Source organism: Aspergillus luchuensis, chromosome 2, assembly GCF_016861625.1.
Source record: "Aspergillus luchuensis IFO 4308 DNA, chromosome 2, nearly complete sequence".
Taxonomy (NCBI): Eukaryota; Fungi; Ascomycota; class Eurotiomycetes; order Eurotiales; family Aspergillaceae; genus Aspergillus; species Aspergillus luchuensis.
Window position 1 is genome coordinate 2001847 of NC_054850.1, and position 21801 is coordinate 2023647.

At 52.5% G+C, this 21801-nt stretch overlaps 6 protein-coding genes across 6 annotated transcripts; 4 read left to right on the forward strand and 2 right to left on the reverse strand.

Annotated features, from left to right (window-relative positions):
• Positions 1-1892: 1892 nt before the first annotated feature.
• Positions 1893-5511, forward strand: AKAW2_20631S (WD repeat-containing protein; the record flags this gene model as incomplete). Its single annotated transcript, XM_041685365.1, has 5 exons — positions 1893-2050; positions 2153-4926; positions 4998-5260; positions 5327-5437; positions 5503-5511. The coding sequence occupies 5 exons, from the start codon at positions 1893-1895 to the stop codon at positions 5509-5511; spliced, it is 3315 nt and encodes a 1104-aa protein (XP_041539457.1).
• A 511-nt stretch (positions 5512-6022) lies between these two features.
• On the forward strand, positions 6023-7690 carry AKAW2_20632S (putative MYND domain protein; the record flags this gene model as incomplete). Its single annotated transcript, XM_041685366.1, has 1 exon — positions 6023-7690. The coding sequence occupies one exon, from the start codon at positions 6023-6025 to the stop codon at positions 7688-7690; it is 1668 nt and encodes a 555-aa protein (XP_041539458.1).
• Positions 7691-8340: 650 nt separating this feature from the next.
• Positions 8341-11046, reverse strand: CWC22 (pre-mRNA-splicing factor cwc22; the record flags this gene model as incomplete). The annotated part of the gene is made up of 1 exon (XM_041685367.1): positions 8341-11046. One exon carries the CDS (start codon positions 11044-11046, stop codon positions 8341-8343), a length of 2706 nt encoding a protein of 901 aa, XP_041539459.1.
• A 262-nt stretch (positions 11047-11308) lies between these two features.
• On the forward strand, positions 11309-11711 carry AKAW2_20634S (dolichol phosphate-mannose biosynthesis regulatory protein; the record flags this gene model as incomplete). The annotated part of the gene is made up of 3 exons (XM_041685369.1): positions 11309-11311; positions 11381-11461; positions 11526-11711. 3 exons carry the CDS (start codon positions 11309-11311, stop codon positions 11709-11711), a joined length of 270 nt encoding a protein of 89 aa, XP_041539460.1.
• A 1893-nt stretch (positions 11712-13604) lies between these two features.
• Positions 13605-16975, forward strand: AKAW2_20635S (uncharacterized protein; the record flags this gene model as incomplete). The annotated part of the gene is made up of 2 exons (XM_041685370.1): positions 13605-13801; positions 13888-16975. The coding sequence occupies 2 exons, from the start codon at positions 13605-13607 to the stop codon at positions 16973-16975; spliced, it is 3285 nt and encodes a 1094-aa protein (XP_041539461.1).
• A 1516-nt stretch (positions 16976-18491) lies between these two features.
• Positions 18492-19283, reverse strand: AKAW2_20636A (uncharacterized protein; the record flags this gene model as incomplete). The annotated part of the gene is made up of 3 exons (XM_041685371.1): positions 18492-18643; positions 18709-18987; positions 19154-19283. 3 exons carry the CDS (start codon positions 19281-19283, stop codon positions 18492-18494), a joined length of 561 nt encoding a protein of 186 aa, XP_041539462.1.
• Between the last annotated feature and the right edge of the window lie 2518 nt (positions 19284-21801).

A 21801-nucleotide genomic window follows, 5' to 3' on the forward strand; every position in this document is an offset into this window, starting at 1 on the left:
AAGGTAAATAGTAATGAATCACCTCTTGGTTACACCCCGGGAGACGAGGAGGGGTAAATGACTACCGATTTTTTGAAGCGTAGGAAGGAGAACAGGGAGTGTACACGTAAACTGCCCCTAACCAGGGAGTAGGGGGTATAGGATGCCTGGCTCTCTGACTGAGGTTTAGTTTATATACAATCCTGCCATCCGCCAAACTCCCCATTTTAGCGCGGCCAGTGACTAAGCAACGTGGGGAGAGGTGTCGTCATTGACGTTGGGTCTTTCCGAAGCATCACCACAACTGGAACGGGATTCCTGTCTGGATCTCGAACTTTTTGGAGTGACACCCTCGGGTGGTATCTACCCTACTCAACCCGATTAAGCTTCACCCAGAGCCAACCGTAACCTCTCCTTCAGTCCTTCCTCGAAGAATAATCCACTCCTAGTCCAACTAAACGACTTTGACTAGGGCAGGCAGACAAGGCTCCACCTCAGCGGTGTAACTGTCTTCTGGTCAACGACGCCTATTGCTTCAGCTACACACCTTCGCAGCTGGAGCCCAACAGACTACTGTGGGATCTAATGCACCTCCTGGCGCTGGCCCTCCTCCTCCCCCCTTGTACATTGGATTCCTCTCGACTCAGTTCATCGACGATCGGGGACTCACCTGAACGGGTAAGACTAGATGTGCTCGGGAATCCTGTGGGAGAATGGAGGGAGGGAGGGAACGAGGACCATTGGATGAGTCTTCCTGTAGGTCGGAGGAGTAGGTTGTCAGTTACTACTAGTCAATTAGTTTTCTTTGTAGGAGCCGTAGTTAGTAGTTAACTACTACCTAGTACTATATAAGTCGAGTCCTGTATCGCCCGGAATTCTTTCCCTCTCTCCCTTCCCTCTTCCCCCCAAAATTGGAGACATTTTCCTGCATGTAAGCTGCAAAGTACTAGTTCGGGACTACTATCTGTTTGTCTGTGTCTTTCTTCCTTTCTTTCTTCTTTTTTTATTGAATCGAAAGATAGTACTTTAGTGTATCAACAGTAATGGGTCCCAAAGTTTATGCAGTGTTTGACGTGGTTGTGACCTGAGCTGGTGGTGCCTTGGGTGCATTTCTCCTCTCTTCCTCAATTCTACCCCCGATAGCCTGGGCCCGGTGGAGCTGAGCTTGTGCTGGTTCCTTTTTCCCCTCTTGCTTGCTTGTTCTTCCCGCCAGTGTCTCTTTCTTGCCGTCTTTCTCTGTCCTCTTCCATCTTGTTCTTCGGCTTCCCCTCCAACTAACGGGACAAAGTACGAAGAAGTGCCAACTAGCGCCAACTACCATAGAGTTCATCTTCCTTCCCCTCCCCACCCAAACAAAACCACATCTACTGCTGGTATGTAACACCCCACGTTCAATTTGTTTTAATCTTTTTCTCTGATTTTCTGCATTGATGGTTACTACTACCTGTCACGGTTGTCAACCCTAAATCTTTACCCGAGCTGAACGGTGTTGACTGATTGATCGCGCTGTGGTTGGGGAAGGATCCTTTGACTTATCAATCCCGAGGAAATGAATGTCTGGACCGTTCGCCATCCTCCCGTCACCACCACCACCTTAGCCTTTTTTTCTTCTCCTCTCCTTTTTCGTCTCGCTTTCTTCTTTCCCTCTTGAAATTCCTCACACTACTCTTTTTACTCCACTGGCTATTCTTCTTCCTCTTGCTTTCTTCTCATCTGACACTGTGATTCTCCTTCCCCTTCCTGACCAGCCTATGTCTACCTTTTCGTTTGTGAGCTTTGCGCCAACGCGATTTGCGCACGTTCGAGTCTGACGTCATTGAAGGTGTGGCAGCAGCAAACTTTCACGGCGCGCAATGCTTCGATCTCGTGTCGCCTGATTGTCCACTATCTGTCGCCTATTTATCGACTTAGCCATGAAGGAGTCGCTTTATGATCGCATCTGGCGCCGGGAATTGGGGGAGGACTCCCGGTTCGCGAGCATTCATGGCCTTTATGGATCCAAGGATTGGGTGGAAAACCTGGATATTGTGAACGAACTGGGTGGGCATTCGGGCTGTGTGAATGCCTTGAGGTATGATATTATTGCGCTACGTTTTTGAAGTGTCTTTTGGAGAAGTCATTTTGTAGTGGGGGACCCTGTCTGGCGAAATGCATCGCTTCTGACGCTGCGTAGTTGGTCGCGGTCAGGCCAGCTTCTAGCTTCGGGCTCGGACGACCAGCACCTGAACATCTATTCCTATCAGCCCGATTCTTCCACCGCACCATTCTCTTTGAATACCACCGTCGCGACGGGCCACAGCGCGAACATCTTCTCGGTCAAATTTATGCCACACTCCAACGATCGAACTTTGGTGACTTGCGCCGGTGATTCCCAGGTTCGTATCTTTGACATCGAATATTCCAGCAATAGCAGCAACAGCGTCGACGCCACGTCTGCCTTTTCTGCATCTGCACGGAGCCGAAGGTTTAACAACTTTTTCAACAATGCGCGCTACTTGAATGCGGGGAATACCAACGTCAGAGTTTATCGCAGTCATGCCGATCGGGTCAAGCGGATCGTTATCGAATCGTCGCCCTACCTCTTTCTGACGTGCTCGGAAGATGGCGAGGTTCGTCAGTGGGACTTGCGTCAACCATCGTCCGCCTACCCAAAGCCACGAGGCGGCCAAGGATACATGGCTTTTCGACCGGGACAGGAACACGACGACTCCAACGTACCACCTCCGCTGATTTCGTACAAGAAACACCGACTCGACCTCAACACTATATCGTGCTCCCCGAGCCAACCCCATTATATCGCGCTAGGCGGGGCCCACCTTCACTGTTTCCTGCATGACAGGCGCATGCTAGGTCGCGACTTGATGACGGAGAGGGGTGATCCCGGTGCCTCGCCTGGCAGTAGTAGTCACGGTGAACAGCTGATGGATCAGGCGACGCGGTGTGTGCGGAGGTTCGCCCCTAACGGCCAGCAACGAATGAAAACGCGCGATGACGGACATATCACTGCATGTAAGATTAGCGACGCCAACCCAAATGAGATGGTTGTCAGCTGGTCCGGCGATCACATATATAGTTTCGACTTGATTCGGAGCCCGGATGCAAGGGAAGATGCGTCCAAGCGCCAATCCTCCGCCCGGACGACACCGGTCCCGCGTCGGCGCCGAGGCTCGAAGACGAGGAAGCGTAAGCGACAGAATGGGACTTCGATGTCCTCGCAGTCCAGCGGAAATCAAACCCGACCTCGTCGTCGACCTAGAGAGCGTCACGATGAAGGCGAGCTGGCCTTCCGAGTCCGCTATGGCAATGGCGAGTCAGAGGATATTCCCCTCCCGTCTCTCACGGAACACCATGCGGAGGTCCCCCAAAGACTGCTAGAGCAGTCACGATTGTCTGTGCTTAATGAAGCGCAGAAGCTCAGCATGCGCATCGCCAAAGACATGGTCAAGCTCCGTAAAGCAATGTTTTCACTGGAGACGTCCTTGCGCGAAGAATATGAAACCTCCAATCAAGCTGACCTGACACCGTTCACCGAGTCCTTTTCGACTGTACTAACCCTTGCTTCCATCTGTCTCCCGCAGATGGATGAGATTATGCGTACCTGGCGATACCCTGTCAACCCTACTCCCGATATTGTGCGCTTCCAGCAAACCTTACGTCGAAACCGACAGACCTCCTGGCGGTTCATTCAAGCTGCAGGCACCGTCGCACGAGTTCTAGGGGGTGAAGTCCAATACAGCCCCGGAGATGTGGATCGTGACATGGAACCTTTTCAACAGATACACTCGCCCCCGCTCGAACGCACCGTCGATCATAAGGAGCAGTTCGGTTACGATTTCATCAAGGCTATACTTCTCTTTGTGGAAGGTGGTCGGCAGGCTCTTCTGGCAGGGTTCAAGAAAGATGCAGCGTCCCGAGGAAACTTGTCCAGGTTTCCGATAGCCGAGACCGCGGATGAAGATGCGATTGAGTCCGTCTTAATTCCCTACCTGCAAAGACTGGCCGGGGATGTACCTGTTGTCAATGTGGACGCCTCACGTTTTGAACATGATGACGCTCGTATTCTCTTTCCAACGCAGCGCCACGCCGTGGCCGCCTTTGCAAATGTTGTCAAATATCCTGTTGAAAACCTCGTAGATACGGACCCCACCATGCGCAATGGGACATCAACTGAGCCCTCTAGCCGTACCCACGACCTATTTCTCTTGACTCATTACTGGGTCTTCAAGGTGGCCCGTGGTGTCCTTCTGGAGACCGGAACCGGGGTAGATTATGCCTTTCTCAACCGGGCTTTTGGAGGCTTCCGAACGAGGGTGCAAAGTGACTCCGAATCCGAAGTGGAGCCCGAGAGATCCCAAAACGATCTCGAAGCCAATGTTGAGGAAGAGCCCATCCGTGATGTCAATTTGAAGATACTCCGGAGGTCGACTCGTGCTACTCGGGAGAGCTCGGAGGTAGAGACAGGCGAGTCAACGGGGATCCAGACTCCGTTGTCCGATGATGACGGCGAAGAAGACGCTTTGGCATTGCCAGATATCGATGATGACAGTGAGAACGAGGTCGGCCTCCCCATTGAAGAGGAGGAGGACGAAGACGAAGACGAGGAAGATGAAGATGAAGATGAAGATGAAGAAGAGCTCGATCTAGACCTGAGTAGTTCTGCCGATGACAGTGACGACTCCGAGGACGCCGATCATATATTCAGGGAGTATGGTCTTCAGCCCCGAGAAAGGGAGTACGTGGACGTTGATGTTCCCTGTTCCTCGCATACCCGAGTCTACATGGGCCACTGCAACATCAAGACTGTCAAGGACGTCAATTACTTTGGACTGGACGACGAGTACGTAGTGAGCGGCAGCGACTCTGGCCACATTTTCATTTGGGACCGGAAATCCTGCAAGCTAGTCAACATCCTCGAGGGTGATAGTGAAGTAGTCAATGTTGTACAAGGTAAGAATTCCCCCAACCATGGGCATACAAATTGCTCTTATGAGGGTATTGAAGCCAACGGTCCTTTGCAGGTCACCCGTATGAACCTACCATTGCAGCCTCGGGAATCGACAACACCATTAAGGTCTTCTCGCCCGACCGACGTGCTCAGGAAGATGCTCGGCGTGGTATCAACATCTTGGATCCTGACAACCCGGCCAACACGCTTGGATTTGGACCGAATGTCAGCACCATCGGTGGTCTGGGGAGTCGCAAGCGATTGCATGATAGTTATCGGATCACGAGCCAGAACGATGTAGACCGACAAGGCGGCATGAGCGAAGCATACATTACTGTAGGTATACCTGAATCAGTATTTCAGCTACGACAGAGCATCGGGCTTACGTTCACTATGAAATAGAGGCACATGCTGGCCCGCCTGGCGGCAACCTTGCGAGACCAACGGCACGGTGTAACGGTGGACGAAGGAGGCGAACATGCTACGCTTGTTCTGGATGACAACAGCTGCAATGTATGTGCAATATGGATCCAACCATCTCTAACAGCTCCCCTCTCGACTAACTAATTGGAATCCAGGTGATGTGATCTGACCTCTTTGACTGGACTAATGCGAGGGTGTCTCGGGCTGCCTACTATCCGAACTGCACCCGTTGACAGGATTCGTATTCTTTTCTCTTCCTCTAACCTCCAGCTTTACCTTCGTCGTTGTTATTAATAATAGATTCTAGCCCCCGCGTCATCGTCCTGTGTCTGTTTCGCGGTCGCTTTCCAGCAGTTCTGGCCACAGCCCGTGCATTTCGGTTATGGAGCAAGGAGCCGGCGTTTTCTGAGGGCAAAAGCAAAGCAGTTGAATTAAATAATCGGATACTCTCTTCAAATGTATAGCAGCAGAGCAGCGTAGCAGGTCAGCTTAGTCCAAATCATCTTCCTGACTAGGGCTTCAATTCTAGTATTCATAGTCTATCACCACGTGACCCTTATCGACTCCCCCGCATTTGTCCCCTCCAATTTTTGGCTTTTTTTCACTTTGCCTTCCATCTTCCCATCTTGCGTCTTAATTCTCAACCTCCAACTCGATTGCTACTCGCAATTGAAAATGCAGGCCCTACAGGATCGAGCGGATATTACCGCTCGTCTCTTCGCTGACCCTCACAACCCACACCTGTACTACAAACGAGGCCTTGTCCACCAAACCCTGGGCTTTCCCGATCTCGCATCCGCCGACGCATACCGCGCCCTCTCCCTACTTGATTCGGTCGTCGATCCTGATGGCTGCGAGTTTCACGCCACACGGCGCATCCAAGATGCAGCAGATGCACCTGCGGCAACTGTGGAGGACGACGATGATGAAGAAGATAATTTCACTCCCATCACACAAGACGAGTACGATTCCATAATCGGGGACGTCTACGCCCTTCTCGTGCGCAGCCTGGTCGACTGTGGCTGTTTCCGCGACGCCTTCGAATTCTGCGTCCGTGGACAGGGTCTTCTAGAGGACATGCCACAGAACGAGCGCAACGTCTCCGCGCAAGCCGTGCTCAAAGACCAGCTGGCCATCATCCGGAAGAACTACGAAGCCCGTCAAGGAACCACCACCGGAGACGCCAACATCAACCCCAGCGCTCTGAACGCGCAAGGCTTCGCCCGCCGAGTCCTCTACCCCTGGAACGAGCACGAACCGGACCGCAAGTCCCCCGAGACTCTGCAGCTCCTGAACGAGCGCCTCAAGACCGTTGCGCCCAAATGCGAAGTCCGCGCCGTCGCCTTGCCCGCTTTACACGGCACCACCACCACCACCGAGGACGAAGTCTCCGTCCAACTCGGCCTCTTCGCCAAAGAAGACATCGCCCCCAATGAAATCATCCTCCGCGAATCCTCCCTTCTCACCGCCACCAACCGCCTGCACGACGACCTCTGCGACGCCTGCAACGCCCCGCTCCCCGATCTCTCCTCCCCGAACCCCCCCGTCGCGTGCGACGGCTGCGCAGACACCATCTTCTGCTCACAGGCCTGCCACGACGACGCGCAGCGCATCTACCACGGCGCCGTCTGCGGCCTGATGGAGAACCTCGAATCCATCGGCAAAGACATCCCTGACCCCAAGGACAAGGCCGATTACCTCTACCTCCTTCTTCTGGGCCGCACGCTCGCCATGGCCGCTACTCAGGAGCTGCACCCGCTCGATCTCCCCGAAGTGAAATACATCTGGGGTGATTTCCACGACCTCGACCTCAACGACACCAATACCACTAGTGAAGACCCAACGGCAACCCTCCCCTTCTCCTTCCAGCTCAACATCCTCCAACCAATGCGTCTCCTCGAAGAAATGGAAATAGACCCTTACGCTGCCATCCCCCGCTTCGACACCTGGGTCTTGAATACCCTCTACGCTAAATTCAGGGGTACCGCATCGGGCCGGCTCTCGACGTGGGACGGTGGTCCGGAGCTCTGTGCTGTGCATCCGCTTTGGTGTCTGGCGAATCATTCCTGTGATCCGAATGTGAGGTGGGAGTGGGGTGGGGAGATTACCTTCCGGGCTAGGGAGGAGAGTGAACGGGCGGTTTGGAAGAGGGTTAAGGGTGAGGGTGAGAGTGTGCCTGAGGGAAGAAGGAGACAGGAGGCGGGGATTAAGAAGGATGAGGAGATTCTTAATCATTATTGTGATATTGGGTTGGATGTTAAGGAGAGGAGGGAGTGGGCTAGGGGCGCGTTGGGCGGTTGGTGTTTGTGTGAGAGGTGTGTTTGGGAGGCGGGGGAGAAGTGACCTTTCCGCCTGTTGTGGTTTGCGTTTGGTAGAGGGAGGAGGTTGGTTCAATGGGGTTAGGATCTTGGTAGAGGAGTTGGGTTTGTGGTTGGATGAAAATAGAGGTTTATATAGTGGTAGTGAAACATGGTTGGATACACATAGATAGAGATACCCAGGTTGATAGAAGAAGAAGAAAAGAATGGAAGTGGATATCATTATAATGCCTGTCTTGCTGAACGGATCAACCCATATGTGATTCCAGTCTTTTTTTTAGAAAAATAGAAATTCTGAAAGCAAGGACAAACCTACAACTGGACAAATACGTGAGTAACAGCCTGTATGTATACCAGCCAGCAATCCGTGTACCTAGTACTTACCAACAATTCATACTATATCATAGTTGAAATCCAACTCTTCACTTTTACATTGTATGATACACTATGTGTCTGTTTACAATGCATCAATGCAATAAGTACTTATTTATCAATACATCCATAATGTAATATAAAGTAAAAAAAAAAAAACCCTTCCTTGAATGTCAAATCTTGATTTCAACCCGGTATAGAACAAACCTAAGCCAAGCCCTAAACATATACCCTGCAAATAAAGTCCATCTAATTCCACCTTTCTCGCTTCCTATCACCCATTACATACAACTTTTCCCCACCCTAATCGCGCACCCGACGGGGAGGTGTCCTAGACGGAGACCTACGCCGTCTGGGCGGCGGAGACCTTGACGGGGACAACGAGTCAGAGTATCTCCGACGACGAGGAGCAGCATCGCTACGGCTACTGCCGCCACCACCGCGCGGCGGGGTAAGAGAGCGAGAGCGCGAACGCGAGACAGAAGCGTCACGGGGAGCACGACGACTAGGCGGGGCACGACGTTCAGGAGTACGAGAACGTGATCGAGACCCGGAGACACTCCTTTCGACCCGCCGGCGGGGAGGAGGAGGCGACCGAGACTCTGAGTACCGAGCGGCTCCTCCGGCGGGGCGACGTGGAGGAGGGGAAACGGATCGAGAGACGGACCTGGTGTAGCTTCTGTCTCGGCGAGCGTGGGTGTCCCGTTTGCTGCGAGGCGGAGGGGTGACGGAGCGGGAGAGCGAGCGTCGGGGGGAGCGGGAATCGTAGGAGCGATCGCGTGTCCGACGAGGAGGGGGTGTGGGGGACACGGAGGATCGCCTGCGGGGGGACCGACTGTATGAGACGGAGCGTCGGCGGGATTTGGGCGCCGGGGATCGGGATCTGGAGCGCGAAGGAGTGTAGCTGTAGCTGCGGCGAGAGGATCCGGAGACGGACCGGCTGTAGGATCGGCCGCGGCTGACGGAGCGTCTGCGGCCACGGCCGGGGGAGGGAGAGCGGGAGTAGGAGTAAGAGCGGGAGCGAGAGCGAGAGCGAGGAGTACAGGTTGAGCAGCTGGTTGGGTGGGATACCACGGACTCGGAGTCGGAGTCGGCGCCGGCATCGCGTTGGGGCAATGCGGGCATGGTGGGCTTGGGGAGGTTCTTCAAGTGCTCGCGCATGTCCTCGGTCAGCATACCCATGCCGATGCTGGTGAAGTAGTTGATCGAGAAGCGGGTGTTGCGGGGGTTGTCCAGTGGGAAGAGGCCCTCGAAGCTGGGGCGCAGGATTTCGTCCCGCATGCGTTCCTGCAGCTTCGGCAGGCCCATGTGCTCTCCGAGGTCTTGGAAGAGGATCTTGATGAAGATACGGCTGCTGGATGTCGTCTCCTCCTCGTTCATGTGGATGATTGACATGACATGCCAGCCAATCGCGTCAGTGCTGATCATATGGCCGAAGAACCGAGCAATGTTGCGGAGTCGGTTTGTCTCGTAGCGGTGGATTGTGTCATAGTACTTGGCGAATGCAGCTTCGAAGAGGTCAGACCAAAGGCGGTTGATCTTTGCGAATCGTTCACCGATCAAGCCGTAGAACTTCGAATACGTGCGCTCCTGGGAGCAACATTCGATGATCATCGATGGGAGCTCGGGCTCGAGGCCAGCGGGCAACGAGATCTTCATCAACTTGTGACAGCATTCTTCGAAGTCGATACTCGACATGATCGTCAGGTATATCGTCCTCCGCAGGTTCACAAGATCTGTGTTAGTCTGATCCTTGATATCCATCTTCCGCTCTTCCTCCGACTCTTCATCGGAGCTCTCATCTGACTCGTCTTCATCGTCCTCCTCGTCGTCACTGCCCTCGCCCAGAATCTCTGCCTTCAGCTTTTTGTAGGCCTCCTCGTGCTCCTCCCATTCGGCATCGTACTTGAAGATATTGAGGGAATCTTGCGTCTCAATTTCGTCATCAAGTCCGATCTGGTGTGTGATTTGGTCCTCCTCCTCGATCAGGTCCAACTCTTCCTTGATCGCCGGATTATCCTTGTACCTATCCTTCCGAACCTGGAACAACACCTCGATCATATACTGTACTCGCTTATCGATGTCGGCTTCGTGAAGGATATTCCGGAATTGGTCAAACACCGCCAGGGCAATAGGACCGCTCATCTCCTCTAGATGCTGACCAACCTCTCGAGTCAGGCCGACGGCGATTTCAACACTGTCATCTGTGGGCTTGTGAAGCAGCAACAGAAGAATCTGCGCGGCCAGCATCTCGTGCGCGACCTGCTGGTTGCACAGATGGGCAATGAACGTCGTGGAAGATATGCAGACTGCCTTGTCGTTTCTCTTGAACGCCTTTCGGAACTGGACAATGAGACGGTTGAGCAGCAGCTCGCCGACTTGGGGCAATTTAGTGTTGACAATAGCCGCCATCGCAGCGTAGATAGGTGTGAATGGCAAACTGGCCGCCTGGGCTTTCATGATACTTCTGCAAAACAGACCGCGACCGCGCACCAAGTTCTCGCCAAAGAGCTCCGGGACGATAAACTTGATGTTGGAAACGTTAACCTTGTTGATGAGACCGTTGATCGACTTCTTGAGAGCCTCCCACGCCATCCGCTGGTACTCCTTGCTGGTCTTGTCCGTGATCTGTGCCTGCAGCGCCCGTAGTCGCGCGGGAGGAATATAGGTACCACCCGATCGCATGTTTAAAAGCTTCTCATATTCTGCTTTGGCCGCAGCTTGCTTTTCCTCCTCCGTCATCGGCTTTCGAGCAGCCTCCTGCTTCTCATGTTGGCGGAGGCGCTCCGCGAGCTGTCGCTCTCTTTCAATCGCACGTTCGGGATCGATGCGCGGCGCATCCGCACCGTCTTTAAGTGAATCACCCGGGGGCGAGCGACGACGATTCGGCGAAGGAGACCGAGAGGGAGGTGAGCGTTTGCGGGAACCCGAGGCCTGAGGAGAGTAGGAAGTGCCTGGGGGCGGAGTAGGCACTCGCACCGCCGACTGCAAGACAACAGGGTCCGTCATATTCCTTTGCAGTCCACCGGAAAGAAATGGCTGTCAGTCGTGACGTCCGCAGAGAACACGACGTTGAACTGAAGCTCCATCGGGATGAGGCGTGAGGCGGCGAAGAAAGGTCTTAGCGCGTCGGTCACGTGAGAGCTTAGTCGCCAGGCTGGCGTCGGCCGCTCTCTACTATCGCCATGGGATGAGGAAGTGCTAAACAGACCAGCCGCCATCATCGCAGCAATTGTCACGCAGAAAACTCTCCTGGTAGCGCATCATCATTATGGTATACTTTTCGCATCCTGCCCTACAGCATTTGGAAATGTTTGAAACGCTGACTTGAATTGCGCCGTAGCTGGGCTCTATCGTCGGATCCGCCATGCTCCTGGTCGCTACTGCGATCTTTCTCTACTACACCACCTGGACTTTGTTGATGGTACGTCTTCGCACCTGGATATGATTGCTTTTCTACAACACCTGCTAATATTTGTTTCCGCTAGCCCTTCGTCGACCCGGGTCACCCTCTCCACGATCTCTTCCCTCCCCGTGTCTGGGCCATCCGTATCCCCGTTTTCCTTACTCTGCTCGGTTCCGCCGTGGTTGGCACGTTCATAGGAATTGTGATGATCAACAGCAACAAGAAGAAGGCAGCTAAGGCTAAGGCCGCGGCCAAGAAGAAGACCTAAGCTCCCAAAGAAAAAGAAAACCGACGTGGCGTTTGGAGGATGAGTTGGGTGGTAAACATGGCGACTCGAAACAGGTGGCATCATCTTATTCTGCATGTAACATTACTTTTGTCTGTCCTTGTTCTTCTCAAGCTTTCCCCTTGATTGGGTTGTTCTGTCAGCACAGCGTTCAATTACACCATCCGCATTCCTCGCATTCTGCAAGCGTGCCGCGTGGTGAGGTAGGAAGGGGGAGGCGACGGCAAATGACGAGTGTAGGCCCAGATGCTGCCCGGTCACTGGGTGAAGCGTTCCTGGTTTCTCTTGTGCCTTACCCAGGGCAACAAGATACATGCTTAGCCGAGTCTATGCGTTACCCTTCCAAATGGGGGGCCATGGCCACTATGTAATCTTTCAGTCATGGGCCAGTGTCTCAACCGATGACGATTGAGGGGGACCTTACAGACGATGGCAGTGCTCTTTCGCCATGCAGCCCCGTGACTCACTTCCGGCGACCAGCCACATCTGGCATCGGTTCTACCGCATTCCGGGCTTGAAACTATGTGATTGGTCTGAGACTATTGGCGGCTAGACCGTTGGGGAGGGACCCATCCAGGGAAACGGCCAGCCATGAATAGAAGGTCCGGCCCAACTAACTTGCCCCAGGTTCAAGTTCCAGCTGGCCCTGGGACAACACATGTTTTGTTAGTTCCGGTGGTGGTGGCTGTCTGGCTGCCGTGCCCAGGGCCCTCACGTGATGGGAGTGAGCCGTGTTTTGGACGTTCGATAGTTTGCAGTGTTTGTTGAAAGGATACCCCTCATGCAGGCAGTTCAGCACCAATGGGGAAAGGCGCCCATGGCGTGTGTAAGAATTGTAGGTTCTCCGCCTTACGGGGTAATAGCCGATACGGTACGGTAAGTGCAGATCATCGGATGCCTCCTAATTCCAGGTCCCAACCCACCTGCCTGGATGGGCGGACGTGGGAGTCGGAAGTGGGAGAAGAGACACTGCAAAGAGGGGAAATGGATCCATCCCATCTGCAATCTAGTTACTAGAGCCCATGTATCATGTAGGAACCTTACCCGACTGCGTCACGTTATGACGGTCACGCCTGGCCGCAGCCCCCACTAGTAGCCAATGATCACTGGAGCCCCGTCATGTGGTGGCCCTGGAACCTTATGGGAAGGAACGACGGGGGGGTGGGAAACTACTAGGGGAAACTACCATGGACATTTGGGGGGGAAAAGTGACTGATAGGAGATAAGTCCGGCGTCGTAGTCAGCCTACCCATGGAGATGTCATCCATGCTCCTGACCTGATCCGGTTCCCCTCCCCCTCCCTCTTTCTTCTTCCCTCTTCTTCCCTTTGCTTGTTCTGTCGCCATAACAACTTCTACTTCACTTCAACCACTTCCCGGTTGCCTGTTACCTCAAATCTAGACGTGTCTGTTGATCCGTCACTGTATCTATCTGTCCCGACTACTATAAGTGGTCTCCAACCCAGACAGGCGGTATAAGCAGTGCTTCCGACCTGTCGTGTTTACACTCCCACCCTCCGGCGTGTCCACGGATCTCCGCTCCAGATACGCTGTTCTCTCCGTTCATCCGGCACGGCCGTTGTATCTAAACTTCTTGCTACACCTGTTCCTCCGCATCTGTAGCACTGGAACCTACTGTAACTCCCCCTCCTGGAGCATCAGTTACCCGCTATTCTATGACTCCTACTGATAAGCGTTGCTCGACGATAGACCATAACTCCACAGGATTCCTCCGGCAGTGAATCCATACTACCCTTGCGAGTGTCGTTGCCGGTCGACCACACCGTCAGAACCTCCGTTCTCAGCCCGCACCAAGGGTTCTGAGAGCGGCTGTCTCAACTGAGCTCATATTGCCTCTGAGAGGCAATCCCTTTGAATGCCACCGGCAGCTTCGGACGATTTGTTTCGCCAGCAGAGCCGGTCCTTAGGTGACACCAGCCCCTTTCCTGAAGACCCCAGCCGAGCCACCTTGGAGCATGATCTCGGTGGAAAGACCAAGAAAAAGGGGAAAACCGGAACCAAGGGGAAGAATAAAGCAGCCAAAGCAGTTCCGAAGTCTACACCTGACGACCTGTAAGTCTGAATCCCTTCCACGTGTCTAGAAGGATCTTAGCTCTATGTGGACAGTTGGCTGACTTGGGTTGACGCGTCGTATGCAGTCTAGAAGTAGAAGCACCGTCCCCGTCACCGCCTCTGCAGGCTGAACCATCGTCCTGCCCCAATCCAACATTGGAGCCGCCACCTAGCAACAATATCGTGTCACCGGTGCTTGATGCCCTTGGCACTCTGGGGGATTCTCCGGAGAATGACATTGCTTACCGCACCGGTACATGGGCCAAGTCCATCCCGTATGGCAAGAGTCCCCCGAATGATGCCGTTGATGGCGAATTCAACAGCGGATCTCCTTTCGGTTTCCTCACTAGTCAAGACAAAGGCGGATTCAGCCACCCCTCGTCGACGTCTCCCCCTCCGGGGGCGAGGCCCTTGAGCTATGGGCGGGGTTACGCTACCAGCAGTGTCTCTAGACAGCACTCCGTGGACCGACAAAAGAGCAACTCCGTCAGTAGTCCATTCAATAACCAGGTACCCCTGCCGCATCTGCCGCAGGCCCATTTCTATGGAGCGCCGGATATCGATTTGCCTCTGTTCTCTGGCCAGAATAGGGCCGCAACGGACGGCAGTTATTCATTCTGTGCGTTCGATACGATCATCAGCCCTTCATCCAAAGCCTCCAGAATGGGGAGTAGCGTTCTCCTGGTCGGCACGGATGGCGGCTTGGATGTTCTTGCCATTGAAGATCGGAAAACACGTCCTGTAGGGAAGTTGGCAGGTCTCAATGGCCGCGTAATCGAAGCAAAGTTGCTGAGCAACACTTCGACTCATGACCAACCCCATGTCGCTGTCATCATTCACGGCCCCACTGCTCAACCAGATGATGAGGGGCATGCATCTTCAAATAGCTCGGAAGCAAACGACATTCCCACTGGGAGACAGTCGGCCGCCGGAGGGCGTCCGAAAGAAGAGACCAGATACTATCAGACACGGGTCGAGGTGTATTCTTTGAGGACGGGAGAACACATCACCACGCTTCTGTCCACGCCGCCCACTCCATGCTTTGGCAATATACCTGGCCTTCCTGCCTTGGCTCCTTCACCGGCTGGGAATCTGAAGCTCTTGGTGAGCGGAAGCTACGTTGTCGTAGCGTCAGGTTCCAGTGGGGAAGTCTACATGTACAGCATGAGCAAATATCAGTTCTTAGGAAAAGCATGGACCAGTATCAAGTCGAAAGAATCTCGGCGATACTCCACGTCTTCTAGCTCCACCGACCCAGATGGATCTCAGTCTGATTCTCCTCATGGATCTCTCAACTCTGACAGTCCTATCGTGGCATTGAAGGGGAGGTGGCTAGCTATTGTCCCACCATCCGCAACTTACAGGGCTACTCTCCGTGCGGTTGTGCCGACGTCCTTGTTGCAAGGAAAGGCTTTCGGGCTTGAGACTCGAAGTCCTCCGTCGCGTCCAGCTATAACCTGCGCTACTGATGTCGGAGAAGGGGAAAGCTTTTTCGGCAAAGTAGCCCGGGGTGTTACGCAGGAGCTCATGCGAGGTGCACGCTGGATGGGTGATCAGGGACTGCAAGCATGGAATAATTACTGGAATAAGGAGCAGGCTCAAAGCATGCCAGCCCGCCGGTCGCCTAATTTGACGGAGTTCTCACCTCAGGGGTACAATCTCTTTCCTCCCACTCATGCCCAGGACACCCAGTCTGTGTCTACTACCGAACCTGATTTGGTATCAATCTTCGATCTGCGAAAGCTAGACGAGGGCGAAGCCAAGAGCTCTTTGTTCAATCCAGTGGCCACTTTCCAAGTACCGAATGGCTGCAGCTTCCTTTCATTTTCGCCCAACGGCCTCATGCTATTTACTGCGAGTAAGAAGGGAGACGTCCAGTATGTTTGGGATGTTATGCAGGCCAAATACTGTCGAGCCGGGGCTTTCCTCTCGGACGACCCAGCATCTGTGCAGCCGAGCGTGCGGCAGGTTGCCCGGTACCCGCGATTGACCACATCCCATATAGTTGACGTGGTTTGGTGTCCGCCTTCTGGAGACAAGCTCGCAGTGATTACGGGTAAACCGACGGTGCATGTCTTTGATCTGCCTCGGAGCGCCTTCCAATGGCCTCCTTTTCGACGGTCGCTACCAAAGCCTGCGAAACCGCCTACTGCTGATGCTCCGGCAGAAGAGCTTCCCGACCGGGGGCCGGCTGCAAATCCATTGTCGGCGGCCTTCAAGATGGTCGGTGGTAAGACACAGCCCATTCTTGCTGCAGTCAGGGGGCGTACTCCCTCCACCGGGGCCGCTTTCCCCTCCGTGGGTGGTTTTGCAATGCCCTCTGCAGCTGGAGTGAGAGGTGGCAAGGCGGTTGCTGCTGGCCTTAGTAAATCAATGGGAGCCGCCGCCACCGGCACTGTCAAAACGGTCAACACCATCCGACATGGTGGTGAACACCGCCTGCACCTTTCCAATCTGTCTCGGGACCCCGTTGCGGCTCGTGTGACGTGGATCATCCATAAAGGAATGCCATTCTTGGGCCTGATAGATGGGGGTTACTTCCGTCTATACAGAATTAAACGCTCCACCTCGCCCAGTAAGAGCAGGCAGGTGCAGTCGGTGATCGGAAACAAAGAACTTGAGTTCCGCTTGCCTCCCCATATGCAGACACCTTGCGGTCCCATGACCGTGGGTCCAACCGCCACCACAGAACCAACGGTCTCTGCAACGTTGGCTCTGCCATCCGCGGCTCTACGACCGCCGCCAGCGTCGAAGCTCAAATGCCAGCCTCTTTCGCAGGCGGAGATCGAGACAAACACACCATATCAACCCTTCCACACTGACCAGAGGGTAAACCTCTTTGTGTACAATGAGGCAGACGACTCCGTGGGTTCAGTCCCGACGGGTCAATGGGCATTCGGCGGCTCTCTAGCCACAACGAAGCTTCACGTACGACCATTCAGCGCCTCCAGTGAAGAAGACGATGATATGGTACATGAACAACACCATGGTTTTGGAGCTGAAATGGAGAATCTAATCAGCCTGGGAAATAGTACGGGCAATGTGGAAGAAGTGGTCATTACCACACGCAGAAAGAAGAAGCAGGCTTCAGCCATGGCCCCCGGCGGCGGGGTTGATGACGGTTTCTTTGAAGATGACTGCGAGGTCTTGGACTTCGCTCGGGACCGAGTCTAATTGCGATAACCACAATTACCATGCCGCTGGCGGGGCTCTATAAGATTTAAACTAATATGTCACATTCTAGACTTACATTGGTATGGCGTTGGTGTGATTGGGATTTAGGCTCGCTCATTTCCGCTCTTGCTTTGGTTGTGACTCCATACGAACCTCTTTCTGGCATGCATTACTGCTTCGCATGATTTATGGCTTGACGCAATATGTCCGCGTGTCTCGTGCCAAAGGATTTTCAACATGCATCTAGGCGCCTCCTAGTCAAAGCAGAGACGCAGGCGAAGATATCGTCATTTCGTTCTGCACGTCAGAGGTCAATGACATTGGGAATTTTCTCTTCCTCACATCGGCACTATTTGACTGCACTCGCTATCTGATGCCAACTTTGTGTTCGCTGCGTACATGTCGGATATGCGCTCACTCGTTCTCTTTCTGCCCACACCGCTGTATTTCGATGCATATTTCCGTGGCCGTTCGATGTTACAATTGATGTTACATACCCAGTGCTGTTCTGTGAGCCAGATAGATGAAACCATGCGGGCGTTAATCGTAAAGTACATATATATATATAGGTGAAATAGACATGTGCTTGAGTGATAGATATGATGAACGCAGATTACATGGACTACAAGGAGTTATCGGTATATTTGCTACTAACTGGTAACTTACTTGTTAAGAAACCTTCTAAGTGAGTCCTGTTTCCACAAGCCCATAGCCATCCTACCAAATTCAATTCCTATGCTTCAATTAGTAGCTACCATGAATATAATACACCATATCAATCCTTAATCATCAACAACAAAACAAAATAATAGATCTGCAGTGCACGATGATCATCAACAGTCACTACCGAACCCGAGCCCGAGACCCACCGAGGGGTTGAGGAATATCAGTGGGTATGCGGGGTTTGAGTACTTGACACACCATATATCAAGTATCACGCCAATGAAGCCACTATCTATGCTGCTTTGAGTATGTAGTGGATTGAAGCATTGCTTGTAGCTACAGAGTCGCTATACTATATGGGGTTCCTTGCGAACTGGGGAAATACTATACTTAGTAGTATAGGGGAGCTATCCAAAATGATTGGGTTTCTCGGAAAGAAGCATGTGGTCATGTGAGTGGTTTCTTTTGGTTGAAGATTACCAGTAGAAAATAAAATACATGAGCTGAGCGCTACGTAGTAGTAAAATAAATCTGGTATGAATGATAAAAGGGACAAGTGATCAATCAAATTTCGGATGGGCCAGGAGGTATACAGATTCAAGAAAATTTATCAAGCAAAAGCAAAGCAGATAGTAATCAATCAAGTTAATTATTATCCACGAGAGTAGAATAAGTTAAACAGGTAGTGGTGGTAGTAGTAGTGACAAGTTCCCATATTAGCTAATTTCCTTAATTTCCCGTAGTCAATCAATCATATTAACACAGAGCGCTGGATTAAGTGTGCAAGTAGACAGATAGCTTTCCCCCTCCCTTTCCCCCCAATCATCGATCAAGGTATAGCGGCTCAGCTCATTTACAGAGCCCAAGCAGCCAAGACGAAGCCAAGCACACCGGCTGCGGAAACGCCCAGCTTGAGCTGCGTGATAGCAGCGGCGTTCTCGGTGCTGCTGGCGTGAGCACCAGTCGCGGTGCTAGTTCCGGAGGAGCCAGACTTGGAGTCGGAGCCTGTTGTTGAAGTTAATCGTTAGTCAAGAAGTAGAGATGTATGGGGAGGTTGAAGGTGGACGTACCAGAGCCGGTCGACGAAGAAGAGCTTCCGCTCTTGGTGGTGCTGGCGTCGTTGGAGCCAGCAGTGGTAGCGGAAGAGCCCGACGCTCCTGTGGCACTGGCCGGGAAGAAGTAGCTGCTGTAGCAGCTGCTCTGGCAACTGGCGTAGGATTGCTGGTCGCTGGGGGAGCCGGAACCCTGGGGACAGGCGGCAACGCAGCTGGTGGTGTCGTTGGCTTGGGCGTTGTCGGGGCAGGGGACGCTGTAGCAGTTGGCGATGCAGCAAATCTCAGTTTCAGCGCCTGAAGATTGTTAGTTAATTTGCTCTTGGTAGACTTCTTTGTTGTGGTAGATGGATGGAGTGTAGAAGACGGAGGTGGTTGGGTTTTGCGGACGGGATTGGGTGAAAGGGTGAGAATGCAGAAATGGTGTGGGTATGACAGCATTGGAGAGGAGAAAGGAACTTACACTTGGCAGCGCAGGAAGCCTGAGGAGACAAGCTAGCAGTGGTCGTCGCGGCACTGGTGGTGGAGGAAGAGTCCTGGGCGACGGCGAGAGCCAGAAGGGAGGAGAGAGCGATAGCGCTGTTGAACTTCATCTTGACGAATGGATCGAGGAAACGACAGACGTTTGAGATTGACTGAAGTGTAGAAGTAAGTAGCGAAACGAGCGCGACAGAGTAGCACGAAACGAAGGACTGTAAGGGAGGAGAGGAAGAAGAGGAAGAAAGAAAGAAAAGGAAGAGGGGGAAGGCAGACGAGGTTATGAAAGGGAAAAAAGACGGGCTGTAAATAACGGGGCCAAGGATGGCGAGGCGAACAATGGACCGGGGGAAAGTTGCCCAAGCGTATCAGGCGATATGCTGGGATTCACCGCGCCTGGCACCAAATTAGGGTCATCCAGCTGTCGGTTCGCCAGTTGCGATTAGCGGGGTTTCAGCAAGCCGTCAGAGTCGCACAGGCTAGTGCGCTGGATTCCTCAAGAAGCGTCTGGATAAGTGGATTCACTGGGCCGGAGCTAGTAGTCCACACCCTTACATTTGGTGGCAACTCAATAACATCGGGAAGAGACATTTACAGGGTTGGATGTGCACTTGTGGAGGCGCCATTCGTGGAGTTGGCATGGAATTTTAGTTTGAAGCCGGTGCCTACGAGAGATGGTGGAGAGAGAGAGAGAGAGAGAGAGAACAGCGCGAAGCACAGTCCAGGTTTTGGACCCAGTCCTTCAATTTGGTGGTGGTGAAGAGTGAGCAGCCAGTCAACAATCACAGACCCTGAAAATCTGGGGACTGCAAAGGATCGGCTAAAAATAACCCTAGACATAAGAGGGAATCCAAGGGTCATTTCAAGGCACTAATAGCGCTACTCCAACGCTAAACCGGTTGCTGCTAAGCTAGTAAGAGCTAGACTGTCTCCCACTAATTCCATCTTAGTCCGTCACTGTCCACCATTCGGTCTTATCAGTGGATGGGGTTGAGACAGCGCATCCGAAGAGGTGGAGAGCACCCGGTCATTGGTGGGCTGATCTGTCAGAACGTGTCATGCGAACACACTGGAATGCACTAGATATCAGGGTAAAGAGGGTGGTTGGAAAACTGTTGGCAAGTCTTGTAGGCACCACAATCACGAATAGGGGCCGGACTATCAAGGGATTCTGTCAGATTCATCGACACTGGAATTGCTTTTTCAGGCCTAGTGTGCCTCGGGCAGATCCGACATGCCTGTCCTGGCGAATCATTCTTTATCCGCTCAACAAAAAACTACAACAGCAACAAAAAGATGGGGATGGAAAAGGATCCGGAAGACTTTCATCCTACCCATCACGTGGCCATCCTCAAACATTCTTGGATGGTTTCGAGGCTGAATTATTGACAGTCTGGAAACCTTGTCCGAGTTGGAGATTCTCATCAATGTCATCCCTATTCATTGATCGACTAATGGGCCTTATTCTATCAGCTATTATACTGGCACTACTATTCCTTTAGCATGTGCCGCCCCTTTTATACAAAAGCAAATATTCAGTTATACCTTGACTATAGACAGCCTCTGAAAAGCCTGAACTTTGAGACGAACTTCGAGGATGAATTTATCTACCATCTTGTTGACTCACTGTACTTCAGATCTTACTAGTTAGCAATTCTATGTTAGATGACGACAATAAGAGTCACCAGTAACTATTAATCAGGCTCATAGTTAGTGGTTGAGTCCTGACACGGATTATGAGTTGGAGTCATCGGGAGACATTACACCAATAATCTGCTACTGGACTCGGCGTCAATAGAGTTTAATTGGTGTTTGAGCTCGCAGTAAAAAGCCAGTAGCTCTTACAAATCTTGTCGGCACTGTTCTACCATCAAAGCATTTCAACATTTCATTCTCCGCGGGAGGACACAGAGTGGAGAAGCCTAGGGCCTTAGAGATAGTTGGTCGTAGTCACAATAGTTGGTGAATGGGGCATCGCTAGCTAGAATGGTTTTGCAGAGCGACTGGGGGGAAATATAGTCTAGCTGAGAATTTACCTAGAGATTTGGAGAGCATGCCACGTGCTTGAGAGGCGTTCTAGTAAACATCATGTTACCAATGTTTCTGTAAGAACGTCACCCCCAGGCCTTCCGCATCCTACAAAGAGCACCTAAAGCCAACTATCTAGAGTATGTCGAGGCCAAGAAATCCCCGGCCGACTTGAAACTCGCGAGGTTTCACTTTAAGCGTTCCGCAGCTGGGTAATCAGCTTGCTGTATATGCAGTGTGCCTATCTGGCAAGGTAAGTGCAGGATGCAGACTGTAAAGACCGACTGAATACTAGGTTGCTTTTTCTATTATCTAGTAGCTGGCTCTATGGATTGCATGTCTACCCCTATTTACTCCTTTGATTCCATGAAGCTTTAATTGCCGGCGGTTCTTTGTCATATTGCCCGCAAGAATGTGGAGCGATTAAAGTTCCTTTCAAGAAGTAAGTATTTCCTCTTTAGATTTGCTATACTCTTCTTTGAAATTTTCAGCTCGAGATCGACTGTGCTATGTCACCACAGCGCGATATGAAGGGTCATTGAGAAAAATTGTCCATCGGTATGGCTTGTTATGATGTCACAGTCATCGCATTTTCAGTAATGCGAG